Source organism: Salvelinus namaycush, chromosome 38 (assembly GCF_016432855.1).
Source record: "Salvelinus namaycush isolate Seneca chromosome 38, SaNama_1.0, whole genome shotgun sequence".
NCBI lineage: Eukaryota > Metazoa > Chordata > Actinopteri > Salmoniformes > Salmonidae > Salvelinus > Salvelinus namaycush.
This window is the reverse complement of record NC_052344.1, coordinates 24528524-24551608: the sequence shown is the minus strand read 5'-3', so window position 1 is coordinate 24551608 and position 23085 is coordinate 24528524. Positions and strand designations below refer to the sequence as shown.

General features: G+C 47.0%; 1 protein-coding gene across 1 annotated transcript; it reads left to right on the top strand.

Moving 5' to 3' along the window:
* Window positions 1–11198: 11198 nt before the first annotated feature.
* LOC120031912 (red-sensitive opsin-like) lies at window positions 11199–18739 on the top strand. Its single transcript, XM_038977756.1, has 6 exons — window positions 11199–11289; window positions 11696–11992; window positions 17644–17812; window positions 17921–18086; window positions 18201–18440; window positions 18641–18739. The coding sequence occupies exons 1-6, from the start codon at window positions 11199–11201 to the stop codon at window positions 18737–18739; spliced, it is 1062 nt and encodes a 353-aa protein (XP_038833684.1).
* The last annotated feature ends 4346 nt before the right edge of the window (window positions 18740–23085 follow it).

The following is a 23085-nucleotide window of genomic DNA, read 5'->3' as shown; positions in this document are numbered from 1 at the left end:
TCTTCTAATGGCTCCTTTATCTAATGCTGTGTCTTCTAATGCTTCCTTTATCTAATGCTGTGTCTTCTAATGCTTCCTTTATATAATGCTGTGTCTTCTAATGGCTCCTTTATCTAATGTTGTGTCTTCTAATGCTTCCTTTATCTAATGCTGTGTCTTCTAATGCTTCCTATATCTAATGCTGTGTCTTCTAATGGCTCTTTTATCTAATGCTGTGTCTTCTAATGGCTCCTTTATCTAATGCTGTGTCTTCTAATGCTTCCTTTATCTAATGCTGTGTCTTCTAATGCTTCCTTTACTTTATCTAATGCTGTGTCTTCTAATGCTTCCTATATCTAATGCTGTGTCTTCTAATGGCTCTTTTATCTAATGCTGTGTCTTCTAATGCTTCCTTTATCTAATGCTGTGTCTTCTAATGCTTCCTTTATCTAATGCTGTGTCTTCTAATGCTTCCTTTATCTAATGCTGTGTCTTCTAATGCTTCCTTTATCTAATGCTGTGTCTTCTAATGCTTCCTTTATCTAATGCTGTGTCTTCTAATGCTTCCTTTATCTAATGCTGTGTCTTCTAATGCTTCCTTTATCTAATGCTGTGTCTTCAAGCTGATGTGAACAAAACCTTTAAACAGGTTAACATTTACAAAGCCGCTGGGCCAGACGGATTACCAGGACGTGTACCCAAAGCATGTGCTGACCAACTGTCAAGAGTCTTCACTGACATGTTCAACCTCTCCCTGAAAGAGTCTGTAATACCTACATGTTTCAAGCAGACCACCATAGTCCCTGTGCCCAAGAACGCCAAGGTATTCTGCCTAAATGATTACCATCCTGTGGCACTCACGTCAGTAGCTATGAAGTGCTTTGAAAGGCTGGTCATGGCTCACGTCAACAGCATCCTCCCGGACACCCTGGACCCACTCCAATTCGCATACCGCCCCAAAAGATTCACAGATGACGCAATCTCAATCGCATTCCACACTGCCCTTTCTCACCTGGCCAAAAGGAGCACCTACGTGAGAATGCTGTTAATTGACTACAGCTCAGCATTCAACACAATAGTCCCCACGAAGCTCATCACTAAGTTAAGGACTCTGGGACTAAAAACCTCCCTCTGAAACTGGATCCTGGACTTCCTGACGGGCCGCCCCCAGGTGGTAAGAGTAGGCAACAACACGTCTGCCACGCTGATCCTTAACACTGGGGCCCCTCAGGGGTGTGTACTTAGTCCCCTCCTGTATTACCTGTTCACCCATGACTGCGTGGCCAAACACGACTCCAACACCATCATTAAGTTTGCTGACGACACAACAGTGGTAGGCCTGATCACCGACAACGATGAGACGGCCTATAGGGAGGAGGTCAGAGAACTGGCAGTGTGGTGCCAGGACAACAACCTCTCCCTCAATGTGAGCAAGACAAAGGAGATGATCGTGGACTACAGGAAAAGGAGGACTGAGCACGCCCCCATGCTCATCCACGGGGCTGTAGTGGAGCAGGTTGAGAGCTTCAAGTTCCTTGGTGTCCACATCCCCAACAAACTATCATGGTCCAAACATACCAAGACAGTCGTGAAGAGGGCACGACAAAACATTTTCCCCCTCAGGAGACAGAAAAGATTTGGTATGGGCCCCCAGATTCTCAAAAAGTTCTTCAGCTGCACCATCGAAAGCATCCTGACCGGTTGCATCACCGCCTGGTATGGCAGCTGCTTGGCATCCTGACCGGTTGCATCACCGCCTGGTATGGCAACTGCTCGGCATCCGACCGGTTGCATCACCGCCTGGTATGGCAAGTGCTCGGCATCCGACCGGTTGCATCACCGCCTGGTATGGCAAGTGCTCGGCATCCGACCGGTTGCATCACCGCCTGGTATGGCAACTGCTCGGCATCCTGACCGGTTGCATCACCGCCTGGTATGGCAACTGCTCGGCATCTGACCGGTTGCATCACCGCCTGGTATGGCAACTGCTCGGCATCTGACCGGTTGCATCACCGCCTGGTATGGCAAGTGCTCGGCATCCGACCGGTTGCATCACCGCCTGGTATGGCAACTGCTCGGCATCCGACCGGTTGCATCACCGCCTGGTATGGCAACTGCTCGGCATCCTGACCGGTTGCATCACCGCCTGGTATGGCAACTGCTCGGCATCCTGACCGGTTGCATCACCGCCTGGTATGGCAACTGCTCGGCATCTGACCAGTTGCATCACCGCCTGGTATGGCAACTGCTCGGCATCTGACCGGTTGCATCACCGCCTGGTATGGCAAGTGCTCGGCATCCGACCGTAAGGCGCTACAGAGGGTAGTGCGAACGGCCCAGTACATCACTGGGGCCAAGCTTCCTGCCATCCAGGACCTATATAATTGTCATTGTCAGAGGAAAGCCCATAAAATTGTCAGAGACTCTAGTCACCCAAGTTATAGACTGTTTTCTCTGCTACCGCACGGCAAGCGGTACCAGAACGCCAAGTCTAGGACCAAAAGGCTCCTTAACAGCTTCTACCCCCAAGCCATTAGACTGCTGAACAATTCATAAAAATCGTCACCCGACATTTTTGACCACATTGACCCCCCCCCCCCCCCCCCCCTTGTACACTGCTGCTACTCACTGTTTGTTTGTTACCTATGCATAGTCACTTCGCCCCCACCTACATGTACAGATTACCTCAACTAGCCTGTACCTCCGCACACTGACTCGGTACCGGTGCCCCCTGTATATACCCTGCACACTGACTCGGTACCGGTGCCCCCTGTATATACCCCGCACACTGACTCGGTACCGGTGCCCCCTGTATATACCCTGCACACTGACTCGGTACCGGTGCCCCCTGTATATACCCTGCACACTGACTCGGTACCGGTGCCCCCTGTATATACCCTGCACACTGACTCGGTACCGGTGCCCCCTGTATATACCCTGCACACTGACTCGGTACCGGTGCCCCCTGTATATACCCTGCACACTGACTCGGTACCGGTGCCCCCTGTATATACCCCGCACACTGACTCGGTACCGGTGCCCCCTGTATATACCCTGCACACTGACTCGGTACCGGTGCCCCCTGTATATACCCCGCACACTGACTCGGTACCGGTGCCCCCTGTATATACCCTGCACACTGACTTGGTACCGGTGCCCCCTGTATATACCCTGCACACTGACTCGGTACCGGTGCCCCCTGTATATACCCTGCACATTGACTCGGTACCGGTACCCCCTGTATATACCCTGCACACTGACTCGGTACCGGTACCCCCTGTATATACCCTGCACACTGACTCGGTACCGGTGCCCCCTGTATATAGCCTCATTATTGTTTTTCTTATTGTGTTACTTTTTATAACTTTTTATTTAAGCCTACTTGGTAAATATTTTATTCTTCTTGAACTGCACTGTTGGTTAAGGGATTGTAAGTAAGCATTTCACGGTAAAGTCTACACATGTTGTATTTGGCGCACGTGGCAAATACAGTTTTGATTTGATTCTAATGCTTCCTTTATCTTATGCCGTGTCCTCCTGGTATGGTGGTGATCTGGCACCTTTGTTGGGTGTTGCCAGGTCTTCCTAGTAGTCAGCTGGATTTCTGTATCTCAGCTATTTACCCTGGACTGACTCCTCCCTGATCCCTTTAACAATCACCTAATTACCTCATTCACACCTTGCCAACATCACAGTGTTTAGTCTAATGACGCAAGCTGTCCTCTGATATCTTCCTGCGGACATTATCTCTGCGTTGCACAGTCCAACGGTTCAGTGATGATGCAAGTCTGACGTTTTATGTTTTATTACACAAAGCAGAAGGTAAAGGGGTCCAGGTGTCAATGTCACTGTCAATGTGCAATTTCTAATGTCAAAGTTCACCCCATTAGGGTTCAGGTCTCTGTCTCTCTCTCTCTCTCTCTCTCTCTCTCTCTCTCTCTCTCTCTCTCTCTCTCTCTCTCTCTCTCTCTCTCTCTCTCTCTGTCTGCCTCTATCTCTCCCTCTATCTCTCCCTCTCTCTCTCTCTCTCTCTCTCTCTCTCTCTCTCTCTCTCTCTCTCTCTCTCTCTCTCTCTCTCTCTCTCTCTCGCTCTCTCGCTCTCTGTTATCCTTTCATAAACAACATCCTTAAAACCAACATCCCCCTTTCCACAGGAGTATTATTAACAGCTGTGGTGTCTTGAAGAAAGTCGAGGTCAAATCCCAGTTCTATTTCCAACCATGAAGAGTTCCTAACTAGCGGCTGCAGCATCTTACGGAGGATCTCAATGAGGAGACGGTAGGGGAGCCCGGGGCTGCTTGTCACTGTTTACTATCCTGTGTTTCACAGCGCCAATATATCTTATATATCTGTTCAACATCAGGACAAAGACCAAGGTCTTGGGTTGAAACGGGACCCCTTTTTATCCTCGTATCTCAATCCAACATGGAGTTATGAGCAACCAAACACACTCTGACTACTTGTGACAACCAGCCACATCATAGCCTTATACCAGCCCCATCACAGCCTTATACCAGCCCCATCACAGCCTTATACCAGCCCCATCACAGCCTTATACCAGCCCCATCACAGCCTTATACCAGCCACATCACAGCATTATACCAGCCCCATCACAGCCTTATACCAGCCCCATCACAGCCTTATACCAGCCCCATCACAGCCTTATACCAGCCCCATCACAGCCCTATACCAGCCCCATCACAGCCCTATACCAGCCCCATCACAGCCTTATACCAGCCCCATCACAGCCTTATACCAGCCCCATTACAGCCCTATACCAGCCCTATCACAGCCCTATACCAGCCCCATCACAGCCCTATACCAGCCCCATCACAGCCCTATACCAGCCCAGTCACATCCCTCTACCAGCCCCATGGTGGGGTTGGCTCTATCACAGCCCTCTACCAGCCCCATGGTGGGGTTGGCTCTATCACAGTCCTCTACCAGCCCCATTATGGGGTCGGCTCTATCACAGTCCTCTACCAGCCCCATAGTGGGGTTGGCTCTATCACAGCCCTCGACCAGCCCCATGGTGGGGTTGGCTCTATAACAGCCCTCTACCAGCCCCATGGTGGGGTTGGCTCTATCACAGTCCTCTACCAGCACCATTATGGGGTTGGCTCTATCACAGTCCTCTACCAGCCCCGTGGTGGGGTTGGCTCTATCACAGCCCTCTACCAGCACCATGATGGGGTTGGCTCTATCACAGCCCCATACCAGCCCCATGGTGGGGTTGGCTCTATCACAGCCCTCTACCAGCCCCATGGTGGGGTTGGCTCTATCACAGTCCTCTACCAGCCCCATTATGGGGTTGGCTCTATCACAGTCCTCTACCAGCACCATTATGGGGTTGGCTCTATCACAGTCCTCTACCAGCCCCATGGTGGGGTTTGGCTCTATCATAGTCCTCTACCAGCCCCATAGTGGGGTTGACTCTATCACAGCCCTCTACCAGCCCCATGGTGAGGTTGGCTCTATCACAGCCCTCTACCAGCCCCATGGTGGGGTTGGCTCTATCACAGCCCTCTACCAGCCCCATGGTGGGGTTGGCTCTATCACAGCCCTATACCAGCCCCATTATGGGGTTGGCTCTATCACATCCCTATACCAGCACCATGGTGGGGTTGGCTCTATCACAGCCCTCTACCAGCCCCATGGTGGGGTTGGCTCTATCACAGTCCTCTACCAGCCCCATGGTGGGGTTGGCTCTATCACAGCCCTCTACCAGCACCATTATGGGGTTGGCTCTATCACAGCCCTATACCAGCCCCATTATGGGGTTGGCTCTATCACATCCCTATACCACCACCATGGTGGGGTTGGCTCTATCACATCCCTCTACCAGCCCCATGGTGGGGTTGGCTCTATCACAGTCCTCTACCAGCCCCATGGTGGGGTTGGCTCTATCACAGCCCTCTACCAGCACCATGGTGGGGTTGGCTCTATCACAGTCCTCTACCAGCCCCATGATGGGGTTGGCTCTATCACATCCCTATACCAGCACCATGGTGGGGTTGGCTCTATCACAGTCCTCTACCAGCCCCATGGTGGGGTTGGCTCTATCACAGCCCTCTACCAGCACCGTGGTGGGGTTGGCTCTATCACAGCCCTCTACCAGCCCCATGGTGGGGTTGGCTCTATCACAGTCCTCTACCAGCCCCATGATGGGGTTGGCTCTATCACAGCCCTATACCAGCCCCATGGTGGGGTTGGCTCTATCACAGCCCTCTACCAGCCCCATTATGGGGTTGGCTCTATCACATCCCTATACCAGCACCGTGGTGGGGTTGGCTCTATCACAGTCCTCTACCAGCCCCATGGTGGGGTTGGCTCTATCACAGTCCTCTACCAGCACCATTATGGGGTTGGCTCTATCACAGTCCTCTACCAGCCCCATGGTGGGGTTTGGCTCTATCACAGTCCTCTACCAGCCCCATAGTGGGGTTGACTCTATCACAGCCCTCTACCAGCCCCATGGTGAGGTTGGCTCTATCACAGCCCTCTACCAGCCCCATGGTGGGGTTGGCTCTATCACAGCCCTCTACCAGCCCCATGGTGGGTTTGGCTCTATCACAGCCCTATACCAGCCCCATTATGGGGTTGGCTCTATCACAGCCCTATACCAGCCCCATTATGGGGTTGGCTCTATCACATCCCTATACCAGCACCATGGTGGGGTTGGCTCTATCACAGCCCTCTACCAGCCCCATGGTGGGGTTGGCTCTATCACAGTCCTCTACCAGCCCCATGGTGGGGTTGGCTCTATCACAGCCCTCTACCAGCACCATTATGGGGTTGGCTCTATCACAGCCCTATACCAGCCCCATTATGGGGTTGGCTCTATCACATCCCTATACCACCACCATGGTGGGGTTGGCTCTATCACATCCCTCTACCAGCCCCATGGTGGGGTTGGCTCTATCACAGTCCTCTACCAGCCCCATGGTGGGGTTGGCTCTATCACAGCCCTCTACCAGCACCATGGTGGGGTTGGCTCTATCACAGTCCTCTACCAGCCCCATGATGGGGTTGGCTCTATCACAGTCCTCTACCAGCCCCATGATGGGGTTGGCTCTATCACAGTCCTCTACCAGCCCCATGATGGGGTTGGCTCTATCACATCCCAATACCAGCACCATGGTGGGGTTGGCTCTATCACAGTCCTCTACCAGCCCCATGGTGGGGTTGGCTCTATCACAGCCCTCTACCAGCACCGTGGTGGGGTTGGCTCTATCACAGCCCTCTACCAGCCCCATGGTGGGGTTGGCTCTATCACAGTCCTCTACCAGCCCCATGATGGGGTTGGCTCTATCACAGCCCTATACCAGCCCCATGGTGGGGTTGGCTCTATCACAGCCCTCTACCAGCCCCATTATGGGGTTGGCTCTATCACATCCCTATACCAGCACCGTAGTGGGGTTGGCTCTATCACAGTCCTCTACCAGCCCCATGGTGGGGTTGGCTCTATCACAGCCCTATACCAGCCCCATGGTGGGGTTGGCTCTATCACAGCCCTCTACCAGCCCCATTATGGGGTTGGCTCTATCACATCCCTATACCAGCACCGTGGTGGGGTTGGCTCTATCACAGTCCTCTACCAGCCCCATTATGGGGTTGGCTCTATCACATCCCTCTACCAGCACCGTGGTGGGGTTGGCTCTATCACAGCCCTCTACCAGCCCCATGGTGGGGTTGGCTCTATCACAGCCCTCTACCAGCTCTATCACAGCCCTCTACCAGCACCATGGTGGGGTTGGCTCTATCACAGCCCTCTACCAGCCCCATGGTGGGGTTGGCTCTATCACAGCCCTATACCAGCCCCATGGTGGGGTTGGCTCTATCACAGCCCTCTACCAGCCCCATGGTGGGGTTGGCTCTATCACAGTCCTCTACCAGCCCCATGGTGGGGTTGGCTCTATCACAGCCCTCTACCAGCCCCATGATGGGGTTGGCTCTATCACAGTCCTCTACCAGCCCCATGATGGTGTTGGCTCTATCACAGTCCTCTACCAGCCCCATGATGGGGTTGGCTCTATCACAGCCCTATACAAGCCCCATGGTGGGGTTGGCTCTATCACAGCCCTATACCAGCACCACTACTTGGGTTCTACCTTCTACTATTTTTCTAAGAGTTTTCCAATGTCAGAAATTATACCATTCAATTGAATGTTTCAGTTGTGGTATAGCTGGAAATATTTTGCACAAAAGGAGGAGGAGCATCTGTCACCAGTCAAGAATGGTGAAAACAGAAGCAAATGAATAAAACGGCAGGGAGACGTACCACCTTATCAGACTGTTGCCCTGCGTCACCATGACTGCTGGCGCCAAACTCTCCTATTCCTGCAGGTCTTCTGAGGGCTGAGAGTCTCATTCAGCAGCTCTATTAGCGCAGGGTTCAAACCGGACTCCCTTCACGTTTTGGGATGAACCCTGCTTCCCCAAAATGAACCTTCATTTAGGAGAGATTAACCGGTTTCTGACTGCTCTTCTGTCAACGCCAATTAGATGTTCCAACGTTAAGTCCTGCGGAACCCCACTTGTCCAAATAAGCTTATTTACCACTTGGAATTGTCACATAGTACAGGCCTGGCATTGTCTAAGGATACCATTCTACATGTTACATAATACAGGACTAACATTGTCTAAGGATACCATTCTACATGTTACATAATACAGGACTAACATTGTCTTAGGATACCATTCTACATGTTACATAATACAGGACTAACATTGTCTTAGGATACCATTCTACATGTTACATAGTACAGGACTAACATTGTCTTAGGATACCATTCTACATGTTACATAATATAGGACTAACATTGTCTTAGGATACCATTCTACATGTTACATAATACAGGACTAACATTGTCTTAGGATACCATTCTACATGTTACATAATATAGGACTAACATTGTCTTAGGATACCATTCTACATGTTACATAATACAGGACTAACATTGTCTTAGGATACCATTCTACATGTTACATAATATAGGACTAACATTGTCTTAGGATACCATTCTACATGTTACATAGTACAGGACTAACATTGTCTAAGGATACCATTCTACATGTTACATAATACAGGACTAACATTGTCTTAGGATACCATTCTACATGTTACATAATACAGGACTAACATTGTCTAAGGATACCATTCTACATGTTACATAATACAGGACTAACATTGTCTAAGGATACCATTCTACATGTTACATAGTACAGGACTAACATTGTCTAAGGATACCATTCTACATGTTACATAGTACAGGACTAACATTGTCTAAGGATACCATTGTACAGGCCTGACATTGTCTAAGGATACCATTCTACATGTTACATAGTACAGGACTAACATTGTCTAAGGATACCATTCTACATGTTACATAATACAGGACTAACATTGTCTAAGGATACCATTCTACATGTTACATAGTACAGGACTAACATTGTCTAAGGATACCATTCTACATGTTACATAGTACAGGACTAACATTGTCTAAGGATACCATTGTACAGGCCTGACATTGTCTAAGGATACCATTCTACATGTTACATAGTACAGGACTAACATTGTCTAAGGATACCATTCTACATGTTACATAGTACAGGACTAACATTGTCTAAGGATACCATTGTACAGGCCTGACATTGTCTAAGGATACCATTCTACATGTTACATAGTACAGGACTAACATTGTCTAAGGATACCATTCTACATGTTACATAGTACAGGACTAACATTGTCTAAGGATACCATTCTACATGTTACATAGTACAGGACTAACATTGTCTAAGGATACCATTCTACATGTTACATAATACAGGACTAACATTGTCTTAGGATACCATTCTACATGTTACATTGTACAGGCCTGACATTGTCTAAGGATACCATTCTACATGTTACATAGTACCGGCCTGGCATTGTCTAAGGATACCATTCTACATGTTACATAATACAGGCTTAATATTGTCATTAGTGATTTGATGGGACTTAATTAGATCTTGGTCATACTTTTTATTATTATTCTGCACACTACTCCTCTTACAATGTTTAATCTAGAAACACTGTTTAAACTTTAAAACGTGTCAACTGGTCTGGATTGAGTTTCTTACATGTAACTTGTTGATGTCTTCTATACGTTCAGGTCTCCATCCACTTTAATGGGATTTCCTTAACATTCTAAAAGCTCCCTATTGTGACATCACGACTTCTGACACAAATCAGCTGCTTCGACCACATGACCAACAAGTTAGACAACAACGCAGACGGTGAGACATCTTGGTCTGCGTCTCGGGCTATTCAAATCTGGAACGGGAAACAGAAAACAGCTTGTACAGATCTAAACGATACAGCTGTTTTAGTAACCACATCAACTTATTTAGCTAACTTCCCGCTCACTGCTGAAATAACTGCCATGGAACTTCTCAGAACTTTCAGAACTTTCAAATGATAACAATAGGAGGAGCGCATTCTAAGCGCATTCTATTCTGTTACTATGTAACATTCATGCATTCTAAGCATGAGACAATGAGTCAACATTGGGACTTTTGAGACTAATCAGCTACCTTGACCACTTTTCCCAACGATGCATCGAAGACAAAAACTTAAAGAGTATGTGACCTTGGTCTACTTCTCTGATATTCAAATCAGAAACCAGAACAGCAATAAGTACTACCAATCACTACCCCGCCCCCAAAAAATCCTGTAAAGTGTTAAAGCAAGTCCCACAAATTTTTCTTCATGGAAAATTACCATCTAGTTATTCATAATGTTGTAATTTGATGGATATGAGGTGTTTGATTTGATTTGATTTTGTATTGTCAACCTGAAGAGTGATTGCCTGATGGTAATTGTGTTTTTTGAAGGTTAGATATTTAACACTCACTTACCTTGTCTCAATGCCATTTAACTGACAAGTCTGGGCCACAGTTACAGCAGCATTCCATTGTATATTACTTTTAACCTCCTCTGCCACCAATGCCCTTTCAAACAAGATTATGGGCCTCTGAAATCCTCCTTAATTAGTCGTTTGTGGTAATTAACGGTAATTAAGAAAAGACAGTCCAGTCCATACCATCAAACCCCCTGCCCTAATTCCTCCAAGGCCGTAATCCTTTAAAAACACCCAAAGGATGCTATATAAACGAGGACAGTGGAGAAGCACAGACTTCGGCAGTCGACTTCACTAACTCCTATTAACCAGTCCAGGATGGCAGAGCTAGGAGTGTTTGCTGCAAGGCGACAAGAAGATACAACCAGAGAATCAGGCTTCGCCTACACCAACAGCAATCATACCAAAGGTACAGAACATCCTGTCAGGGTAGTGCCTGGGCGTGATATCATCCAGTAGAAGGAGTGAAAGAGCCTAATTCTGTGGATTCTCCTAAAGTATTGTAGTTGTTGTATATTTACAGAAGATAATGGTAAGTGATGTTGCTAAAGGTCTTTTCCTTCAAAAGATATGTCACCAACAGCAGACATACCATTCACAACTGTCAGTAGCAGTATACACAATAATACAAACAGTACATTTAAGTATTTTTATCAGGAGTATCATGACAATGTTTTCCTTGTTCATAACTTTTGATGCACACATTCTCTTCAACATATTACTTACTGTTCTCATTTGACTACATCAATAAGTCAGGTAATTTATATTCAAATATATGTACATGTCTTTTTTTTGGTTCTCTTTTTCTTCTGCAGATCCTTTTGAGGGCCCCAACTACCACATCGCTCCGAGATGGGTGTACAATATCTCAACACTTTGGATGCTCTTTGTGGTCGTGGCCTCAACCTTCACCAACGGCCTGGTGCTGGTGGCCACTGCCAAATTCAAGAAGCTCCAACATCCTCTCAACTGGATCCTGGTCAACCTGGCGTTTGCTGACATTGCGGAGACTCTGTTGGCTAGCACCATCAGCGTTTGCAACCAGATGTTTGGTTACTTTATACTCGGACACCCGATGTGTGTCTTTGAGGGATTCACCGTCGCCACGTGTGGTAAGATGCATTTTTTATACGGACTACATTTTGTTTCATATTTAACCCTTGTGTGGTGTTCAAGCCAGCAGTACACCACCCTACATCCCACTGCTGGCTTGCTTCTGAAGCTAAGCAGCGTTGGTCCTGGTTGGTCCTGGATGGTCCTGGTTGGTCCTGGTTGGTCCTGGTTGGTCCTGGTTGGTCCTGGTTGGTCCCTGGATGGGAGACCAGATGCTGCTGGAAGTGGTGTTGGAGGGCCAGTTGGAAACACCCTTTCCTCTGGTCTAGAATAAATATCCCAATGTCCCAGGGCAGTGATTGGGGACATTGCCCTGTGAAAGGTGCCGTCTTTCGGATGGGATGTTAAACGGGTGTCCTGACTCTCTGTGGTCACTAATGATCCCATGGCACTCAATGTAAGAGTAGTGGTGTTAACCCTGGTGTCCCAATCTGTCCTTCATACCACCTAATAATCCCCAGCTTCCAATTGGCTCATTCATCCCCCCCCTCCTCTCCCCTGTAACTATTCCCCAGGTTGTTGCTGTAAATGAGAATGTTCTCAGTCAATTGACCTGGTAAAATAAGGGTAAAATAAAAAAATATATATATTTTTGTTCTTCACCCAATGTTCGCAGGTCTGATGGACCCACAACATTAATGGGTTTTTAAAACAATACAGCCATATCAATTTACGTGAAAATACTTAATACTTAGATGTTGACTTATATCAATTACAAGCACTATCGACAGCATACATGGTTAATATTTGCCGTTAACCTCTGCTACATCACATTTATCAATTAAAGAGCTATTTGTTTTTTTTAATGAAATGTGATTTTTGCCAACAAAAATCTATTCTAATCAAGACATGGGTGGAATAAATCATGTTTATCTTGAACAAATATAAATGAAACAAGGTTTTCATCACTAGTGATGTTTATTGCTTTGAACTGAACAAATTGGAAGGACACATGTTACATACAGTATTTTATGGTAATGATAAATGAGCCCCATTGAAGAACAAATGAAGGCCGGTCTACACACCGCATGAGGGACAGAGTTTTACTGTGTGTTTGTGTTGCAAATGTATTTCTTGCACTTGTTGCATGTGTACTGTGTCTTCCTGTCCTTCTTGGGTCCAGATACATCGCAGTGCTTCTTCTTGTTGCTACCGGCTGCAATCTAGAATGATGAAAACACTTAGTTCAGGAATTTTACTGACATCTGACTCACTCACATATAGTTACAGCAGGCCAAGGTAGGAGAGTCAGACTCACTCACATATAGTTACAGCAGGCCAAGGTAGGAGAGTCAGACTCACTCACATATAGTTACAGCAGGCCAGGTTGGAGAGTCAGACTCACTCACATATAGTTACAGCAGGCCAAGGTAGGAGAGTCAGACTCACTCACATATAGTTACAGCAGGCCAAGGTAGGAGAGTCAGACTCACTCACATATAGTTACAGCAGGCCAAGGTAGGAGAGTCAGACTCACTCACATATAGTTACAGCAGGCCAAGGTAGGAGAGTCAGACTCACTCACATATAGTTACAGCAGGCCATGGTAGGAGAGTCAGACTCACTCACATATAGTTACAGCAGGCCAAGGTAGGAGAGTCAGACACATCTCACTCACATATAGTTACAGCAGGCCAAGGTAGGAGAGTCAGACTCACTCACATATAGTTACAGCAGGCCATGGTAGGAGAGTCAGACACATCTCACTCACATATAGTTACAGCAGGCCATGGTAGGAGAGTCAGACACATCTCACTCACATATAGTTACAGCAGGCCAAGGTAGGAGAGTCAGACTCACTCACATATAGTTACAGCAGGCCATGGTAGGAGAGTCAGACACATCTCACTCACATATAGTTACAGCAGGCCATGGTAGGAGAGTCAGACACATCTCACTCACATATAGTTACAGCAGGCCATGGTAGGAGAGTCAGACACATCTCACTCACATATAGTTACAGCAGACCAGGTAGGAGAGTCAGACACATCTCACTCACATATATAGTTACAGCAGACCAGGTAGGAGAGTCAGACACATCTCACTCACATATAGTTACAGCAGACCAGGTAGGAGAGTCAGACACATCTCACTCACATATAGTTACAGCAGGCCAGGTAGGAGAGTCAGACACATCTCACTCACATATAGTTACAGCAGACCAGGTAGGAGAGTCAGACACATCTCACTCACATATAGTTACAGCAGACCAGGTAGGAGAGTCAGACACATCTCACTCACATATAGTTACAGCAGACCAGGTAGGAGAGTCAGACACATCTCACTCACATATAGTTACAGCAGACCAAGGTAGGAGAGTCAGACACACACACATGCAACAACATCGCTCACACTTACTTCCGGTATCAGAGTTGCTGGTTCTGTGGGTCGGGGCGGACGGGGCACCAGCATCCTCCTCCTGAATCCTCCACACAGTGGCAGCAGAAGCTGGGGTCCTTGGGATATGTTGCCTCCTCTGGATTTGAGGTCGTACCAATGCCTTGCCCAACTCCTCGAGAAAGATCCGTCTCCTCTGGATCCTCCCTCTGTTCCAATCTGGGTTCAACGCCGTCCAGATGACCAACGCGTTGTACGCCGAGATGTCTAAGATGTTGAAGAATTTCACAAGTGTCCAGCGTAGGGTTCTTCGTTTGCAGCTGTAGCCAGTCACCAGCTTGTCTAAATTGTCCACCCCTCCAGTAGTGGCATTCTAATCCATTATGATTTCTAGTTTTTGATGTTCCTGGCCACAGATTCTCCCATCCCTATGCAGCGTACTCATGAGTACCATATTTTTGCCTTTCTTTGGTATGTGGGACACTAGGGACGTGTCGGCCGTGAACACAAACGTAGAGGAATTGATAGGCCTGTTCCGTGTATCCAACAGCTGAGGTAGGAGCTCTAGCTTGTTTTTTCAAATTGTTCCTACCATCGTCAGCTTCCTCTTGAGGAGTTCCTGTCCCAACTTGTGTGAAGTAAAAAAAATGATTGCATGTGATGTTCTGGCCACGGAGTCCCTATGTCACGTCCAGGACAAACGCATCCCTTGGTTCTTCTCAGGGGGCTCCTCCATCTGGCTTCCACGTATACACTTGCAAGTTGCACGCATAGGAGGAAGCAGCATCACAGGCAGCCCAGATCTTGGTTCCAGATTTTGATGGTTTAGACGGTAAGTACTGCCTGATGGGACAGCGGCCCCTAAATGTCATAAGCTGCTCATCAACAGTAACGCTGGGCCCAGGGTTGTAAAACAGGGGAAGGTGGACCACCCACTTGTCCCACACTGACCTGATTGCAGCTATCTTGTCTCTCTGCCGCCGAGCTGGTCTGGTGTCTCGGTTATCGAAGGGGAAAATCCTGGAAATAATGAGGAAGTTTTCCAGAGACATTGTTGCACGGAAAAGTTCTCTGCCAGTTTCTGCATCCCACAGGGATTCTGTGGATTCCCATTGGATCTGAAAACACCAGCAAGGATAAGAACCCCAAAGGATGCATGTAAATGTGTTTGGTCCATCTCCTTCAATCTCTCCCCAAAAACACGCCTTCCCTCCAAATTAGTGCAGTCCAGAATGATTTTCTGGATGGTGTCTGGGATGAACAGTTCATAAGAAGACTTTATGTCCTGCACATGAGTAACCGCCAACCGTGTCGGCCCTGGTTGCATCCTTATTACATTGGCAGCCATGCGGGTGGCTCATTCCTTGGGGAAGAAGACCATTCAATTAAAAAATAAAATGACATCCATATTTCTCCTCCTGCAGGCTGCTGATGAGCTGGCTGCTGACGGGCTGGTCCTGGGGCTGGTCCTGGGGCTGGTCCTGGGCCTGGCTGCTGACGGGCTGGTCCTGGGGCTGGTCCTGGGCCTGGCTGCTGACGGGCTGGTTCTGGGGCTGGTCCTGGGCCTGGCTGCTGACGGGCTGGTCCTGGGGCTGGTCCTGGGGCTGGTTGCTGACGGGCTGGTCCTGGGGCTGGTTGCTGACAGGCTGGTCCTGGGGCTGGTTGCTGACAGGCTGGTCCTGGGGCTGGTTGCTGACAGGCTGGTCCTGGGGCTGGTTGCTGACGGGCTGGTCCTGGGGCTGGCTGCTGACGGGCTGGTCCTGGGGCTGGTTGCTGACGGGCTGGTCCTGGGGCTGGCTGCTGACGGGCTGGTCCTGGGGCTGGCTGCTGACAGGCTGGTCCTGGGGCTGGTTGCTGACGGGCTGGTCCTGGGGCTGGTTGCTGACGGGCTGGTCCTGGGGCTGGCTGCTGACCGGCTGGTCCTGGGGCTGGCTGCTGACCGGCTGGTCCTGGGGCTGGTTGCTGACGGGCTGGTCCTGGGGCTGGCTGCTGACGTGCTGGTCCTGGGGCTGGCTGCTGACGGGCTGGTCCTGGGGCTGGCTGCTGACAGGCTGGTCCTGGGGCTGGCTGCTGACGGGCTGGTCCTGGGGCTGGCTGCTGACAGGCTGGTCCTGGGGCTGGCTGCTGACCGGCTGGTCCTGGGGCTGGCTGCTGACGGGCTGGTCCTGGGGCTGGCTGCTGACGTGCTGGTCCTGGGGCTGGCTGCTGATGGGCTGGTCCTGGGGCTGGCTGCTGATGGGCTGGTCCTGGGGCTGGCTGCTGACGTGCTGGTCCTGGGGCTGGCTGCTGACCGGCTGGTCCTGGGGCTGGCTGCTGACGGGCTGGTCCTGGGGCTGGCTGCTGACCGGCTGGTCCTGGGGCTGGCTGCTGATGGGCTGGTCCTGGGGCTGGCTGCTGACCGGCTGGTCCTGGGGCTGGCTGCTGACGGGCTGGTCCTGGGGCTGGCTGAGGGTCAATCTCATCCTCATCTTCCAACTCACCATCAGACTCCAAATTGACAGAGACATTATCCTCATATTCTGAAATGTCTTCCTCACTACCTTCTTTCTCTGCAAAAAGTATTTGTAAGGCCCTCTGAGCAGGGATTATTTTTGGCATACCGATTGATTGTGGTAAGGAGCCACACATGCAAAGCTATTTATTTGTTGTGTCCCTCCCACAATTTGCACCTGGCTTGGGTAGAGTGTGGGAAAATACAGCATGTTTAACAATGTCTTGAAATAATGTCTTGAAATAATGTATTGTAATAACATTGTGCAGGTTCCCGCAAGACATTGTGTAGTTTCACACACTACAAAGGGTAAAGAGTGCCAGAAAAGCAGGAGACAGGTAGACAGGCAGGGAGACAGACAGGTTATTGGTGCTATGTTGAAACAGCAGGCCCAGGGAAGAGGAAGACAGAGTGAAGGCACACAGCAAACCTATTTGTTTCATTTTTACTTGTTTTCACCTACACACACACTTTTCCACACTTTTATTACCCTCGGGTCCAGTGGACCCGAACACCACATATGTAATATAAATGTGTAGGGAGGTGCAGTGTGCACTCAATGAAAATGTGTTCTTTTATATGTTCTTCACAGGAAATGAGCCAAGGCCAATGAGTCTCAGATTGAAAAAAAAAAAAGTTGTATCATTTTTCTTTTAGTAAACATTGAAAATGGGTCCCACAGACCCGAACACCACACGAGGTAATTCTACATTGCTACACAGCGCTGATAAAGACTAATTGGCTGTTGCTAAAACACCATAGCATAGTGACAGTAATCAGAATGGATATTTTTTGTATATCTAATGTGTATATCTAATGCAGGTATTGCTGGTCTGTGGTCTCTGGCTGTTATCTCCTGGGAGAGATGGGTGGTGGTGTGTAAGCCCTTTGGAAATGTCAAGTTTGATGCTAAATGGGCCATGGGGGGTATTATCTTCTCCTGGGTCTGGTCTGCTTTCTGGTGCGCCCCTCCTATCTTCGGCTGGAGCAGGTGAGACATCGTCTCTTTTTCTTTCGCTGAGGATTGAAAAAAAAGTCACTTTGTTCAAAAAAGGTTTCATTATTCAAACCCGTCTCTGTGTTTCTCTCCCTCCGTCAGGTACTGGCCTCATGGACTGAAGACTTCCTGTGGACCTGATGTGTTCGGAGGCAACGAGGATCCTGGAGTCCTGTCATACATGATCGTTCTGATGATTACATGTTGCTTCCTGCCCCTGGGAGTGATCGTCTTCTGTTACCTGTTCGTGTGGCTGGCCATCCGTGCTGTAAGGGATATTTCAAATATATTATACTGTAGCAAGCAGCTATGTTGTACCGAATGAAAATGCATATTAGAGGGTTACATCTAACCGTGTGATACTCCGTCTGGATGACCACAGGTTGCCGCGCAGCAGAAAGACTCTGAGTCAACACAGAAGGCTGAGAAGGAAGTGTCCAGGATGGTTGTTGTCATGATTTTTGCTTACTGTGTCTGCTGGGGACCTTACACGGCCTTTGCCTGCTTTGCTGCGGCTAACCCCGGGTATGCTTTTCACCCTCTGGCTGCCGCTCTGCCGGCCTACTTTGCCAAAAGCGCCACCATCTGGAATCCAGTGATCTACGTCTTCATGAATAAACAGGTGTGTTTGTTTGATAGCTGCGATACTTCGATCCATTTACTACTAAAATAGTTATTAAAGGCCTCATGTCTTAATTAAATGTAGACTTTTATTTTGAAAAGCTTCTCTCTTCATGTTACATTCTTCTTCTCCTTCTTCTTCTTCTCCTTCTTCTTCTTCTCCTCCTTCTTCTTCTTCTTCTTCTTCTTCTTGTCTTCCAGTTCCGTACGTGCATCATGCAGCTCTTTGGCAAGGAAGTAGACGACGGCTCGGAGGTGTCTACATCAAAAACAGAGGTTTCCACCGTGGCACCGGCATAAAACCCCCCAGACAACGTTGTACCTCTTGGAAACAAATCACGAACGTTCTGAGATATTCCACACGGGACTTTTTCAAATGTACAGTTCATCCTCTTTTGTTTCTGAAACACATTTTTGCAGGAGAAAATTAAGCTTTACGTCATACAGTTGTAATGTGTTTAAAAACATTACCCACCAAACTGAAATGGCTATGAATCACCTCAAGGAGTTTTTATAATCCATGGTCTTCAAAATAACCAGAGAGTCGTGTGGCAATTGATATGTGTACTGTAGCTGTTGCAGTGGCACATTGTGGGACTAGGTATGGTCCTATCAATGTCTGTTGAAGTGACCCCCCCCCCCATTTTGGACTGCATTCCCTTCACTCTGTAGAGGCTAAACTAGACAGAATCACAGCTCAGGAGAACTGACATGAACTGCCAATGGAAATCTGATCATCACAAAACTATGTGAATAATTGATGGTTCCAAAACCCTTTACTTTATAGGTAACTTATGAGCTAAACACTTTGTAGCCCACTTGCAAATAAAAAATATATAAAAAAAATAATAATATTGAATAGATAATTGTGTATACAATGTATTTAACAATTTTTTTGTAGCCCACTTGCAAATAATAAATGTTTAAAAAAATTAATGCATGAAATGCATGAAATGAGAATACCCTCTGGTCTCACTTTCTATGTTTGTCCCCTGTTCATCCCCTGTTTGTACCCTGTTTATTCCCTGTTTATCCTGTTTATCCTGTTTATCCTGTTTATTCCCTGTGTATCCTGTTTATTCCCTGTTTATCCCCTGTTTATCCCTGTTTATTCCCTGTTTATTCCCTGTTTATTCCCTGTTTATCCTGTTTATCCTGTTTACCCCCTGTTTATCCCCTGTTTATTCCCTGTTTATCCTGTTTATCCCCTGTTTATTCCCTGTTTATTCCCTGTTTATCCTGTATATTCCATGTTTATTCCCTGTTTATCCTGTTTATCCTGTTTATTCCCTGTTTATCCCTGTTTATCCTGTTTATCCTGTTTATTCCCTGTTTATCCCCTGTTTATCCCCTGTTTATTCCCTGTTTATCCCCTGTTTATCCTGTTTATTCCCTGTTTATCCCCTGTTTATCCTGTTTATTCCCTGTTTATTCCCTGTTTATCCCCTGTTTATTCCCTGTTTATCCCCTGTTTATTCCCTGTTTATCCTGTTTATTCCCTGTTTATCCTGTTTATCCTGTTTATTCCCTGTTTATTCCCTGTTTATCCCCTGTTTATCCCCTGTTTATTCCCTGTTTATTCCCTGTTTATCCCCTGTTTATTCCCTGTTTATCCCCTGTTTATCCCCTGTTTATCCTGTTTATTCCCTGTTTATCCTGTTTATCCTGTTTATTCCCTGTTTATTCCCTGTTTATCCCCTGTTTATCCCCTGTTTATTCCCTGTTTATTCCCTGTTTATCCCCTGTTTATTCCCTGTTTATCCTGTTTATTCCCTGTTTATCCTGTTTATTCCCTGTTTATTCCCTGTTTATCCTGTTTATTCCCTGTTTATTCCCTGTTTATCCCCTGTTTATCCCCTGTTTATTCCCTGTTTATTCCCTGTTTATCCCCTGTTTATCCCCTGTTTATCCTGTTTATTCCCTGTTTATTCCCTGTTTATCCCCTGTTTATTCCCTGTTTATCCTGTTTATTCCCTGTTTATCCTGTTTATCCCCTGTTTGTCCCCTGTTTGTCCTGTTTATTCCCTGTTTATCCCCTGTTTATTCCCTGTTTATCCTGTTTATTCCCTGTTTATCCCCTGTTTATTCCCTGTTTATCCTGTTTATTCCCTGTTTATTCCCTGTTTATTCCCTGTTTATCCCCTGTTTATCCCCTGTTTATCCCCTGTTTATTCCCTGTTTATCCCCTGTTTATCCTGTTTATCCCCTGTTTATCCCCTGTTTATTCCCTGTTTATTCCCTGTTTATCCTGTTTATCCCCTGTTTATCCCTGTTTATTCCCTGTTTATCCTGTTTACCCTGTTTATCCTGTATATTCCATGTTTATCCCCTGTTTATCCCCTGTTTACCCTGTTTATCCCCTGTTTACCCTGTTTATCCCCTGTTTATCCTGTTTATTCCCTGTTTATACCCTGTTTATCCCTGTTTATTCCCTGTTTATCCTGTTTACCCTGTTTATCCTGTATATTCCATGTTTATTCCCTGTTTATCCTGTTTATCCTGTTTATCCTGTTTATTCCCTGTTTACCCTGTTTATTCCCTGTTTATCCCCTGTTTATCCCCTGTTTATTCCCTGTTTATCCCCTGTTTATCCTGTTTATTCCCTGTTTATCCTGTTTATCCTGTTTATTCCCTGTTTATCCTGTTTATCCTGTTTACCCTGTTTATCCTGTTTATCCTGTTTATCCTGTTTATCCCCTGTTTACCCTGTTTATTCCCTGTTTATCCCCTGTTTATCCTGTTTATTCCCTGTTTATCCTGTTTATCCCCTGTTTATCCCCTGTTTATTCCCTGTTTATTCCCTGTTTATCCCCTGTTTATCCTGTTTACCCTGTTTATTCCCTGTTTATTCCCTGTTTATCCTGTTTACCCTGTTTATCCTGTTTATCCCCTGTTTATCCTGTTTATCCCCTGTTTATCCCCTGTTTATACCCTGTTTATCCCCTGTTTATCCTGTTTACCCTGTTTATCCTGTTTATCCCCTGTTTATCCTGTTTATCCCCTGTTTATCCCCTGTTTATCCCCTGTTTATCCCCTGTTTATCCCCTGTTTATCCCCTGTTTATCCTGTTTACCCTGTTTATCCTGTTTATCCTGTTTATTCCCTGTTTATCCCCTGTTTACCCTGTTTATCCCCTGTTTATCCCTTGTTTATTCCCTGTTTATCCTGTTTATCCTGTTTATCCTGTTTATTCCCTGTTTATCCTGTTTATTCCCTGTTTATCCCCTGTTTATCCCCTGTTTATCCCCTGTTTACCCTGTTTATTCCCTGTTTATTCCCTGTTTAACCCCTGTTTACCCTGTTTATTCCCTGTTTATCCCCTGTTTATCCCCTGTTTATCCCCTGTTTACCCTGTTTATTCCCTGTTTATCCCCTGTTTACCCTGTTTATCCTGTTTATCCTGTTTATTCCCTGTTTATCCTGTATATTCCATGTTTATTCCCTGTTTATCCCCTGTTTACCCTGTTTATCCTGTTTACCCTGTTTATCCCCTGTTCATCCCCTGTTTATCCCCTGTTTATCCTGTTTATTCCCTGTTTATTCCCTGTTTACGCCATTTCTTATCCCGTTTGTTCCCTGTTTGTCCCCTGTTCATCCTCTGATTGTTCCCTGTTTATTCCCTGTGTATCACCTGTTTATTCCCTGTTCATCTCCTGTTTATTCCCTGTTTATGCCTTGTTTATCCCCTGTTTATCCCCTTTGTTGAGCTTCACAATCCACTTGAGATACTATTGAATGATTTGATGCGTGAAAAAATGCTAACGTCGGTCCCATGACTTGAGTGGGATTTGTGCCACACATGCTAAAACCCTCCCGCTTCACCTCTTCCTCTCGGATCGAACCCACAGCCCTGACGTTGCAAGCGTCATGCCAATTAGCAACACGAGACCAATCACCTTGGACGTGGGGTTTTGATGTGCATGTGTTCATTTCAAAGAAGCAACAACTTATGTTGTTATTATAAGGATGGAGCGAAAGAACATTTTTCCCATGATTCCAGAACATAAACAAGGTGTACGGCTGGGAAGAGAACATGTATTTCCAGCCACAACAGGGAGACTGAACGCTTCTTTTGGCAGAAGCCTTAATTAGTTCAATCTTGCTTAAGTGGCCATTTGAGATTTCAATTATGGGAAGTTTAAAACGTTAATGGTCCTTACAAGCCACTAAAGCTTGGCGATTAAAACGAAATGCAGAATGACTTGTCAAGAGTCAAGGAGAGACGTGGGCCTTTAGGAAGGAGAACAAAAGCTGAACAGACGAGCTTCATGAACACAGCTCGCACACCAATAACAAACTCACTGAATGACACCGATGACGCCAATAATCCTAACAAAACACTGCAATGCAATGTCACAGTGGTCAGAAGAAAGGAGAAGGAGTCCAAACGTGGATTTAATCATTCAAGGTGATAACAAACTCAGTAAACAGTAAACAGTCTGCAGTCTGAATACACACTGAGAGGAGTCTCAACAACACACTGCAGTCTGAATACACACTGAGAGGAGTCACAACAACACACTGCAGTCTGAATACACACTGAGAGGAGTCACAACAACACACTGCAGTCTGAATACACACTGAGAGGAGTCACAACAACACACTGCAGTCTGAATACACACTGAGAGGAGTCACAACAACACACT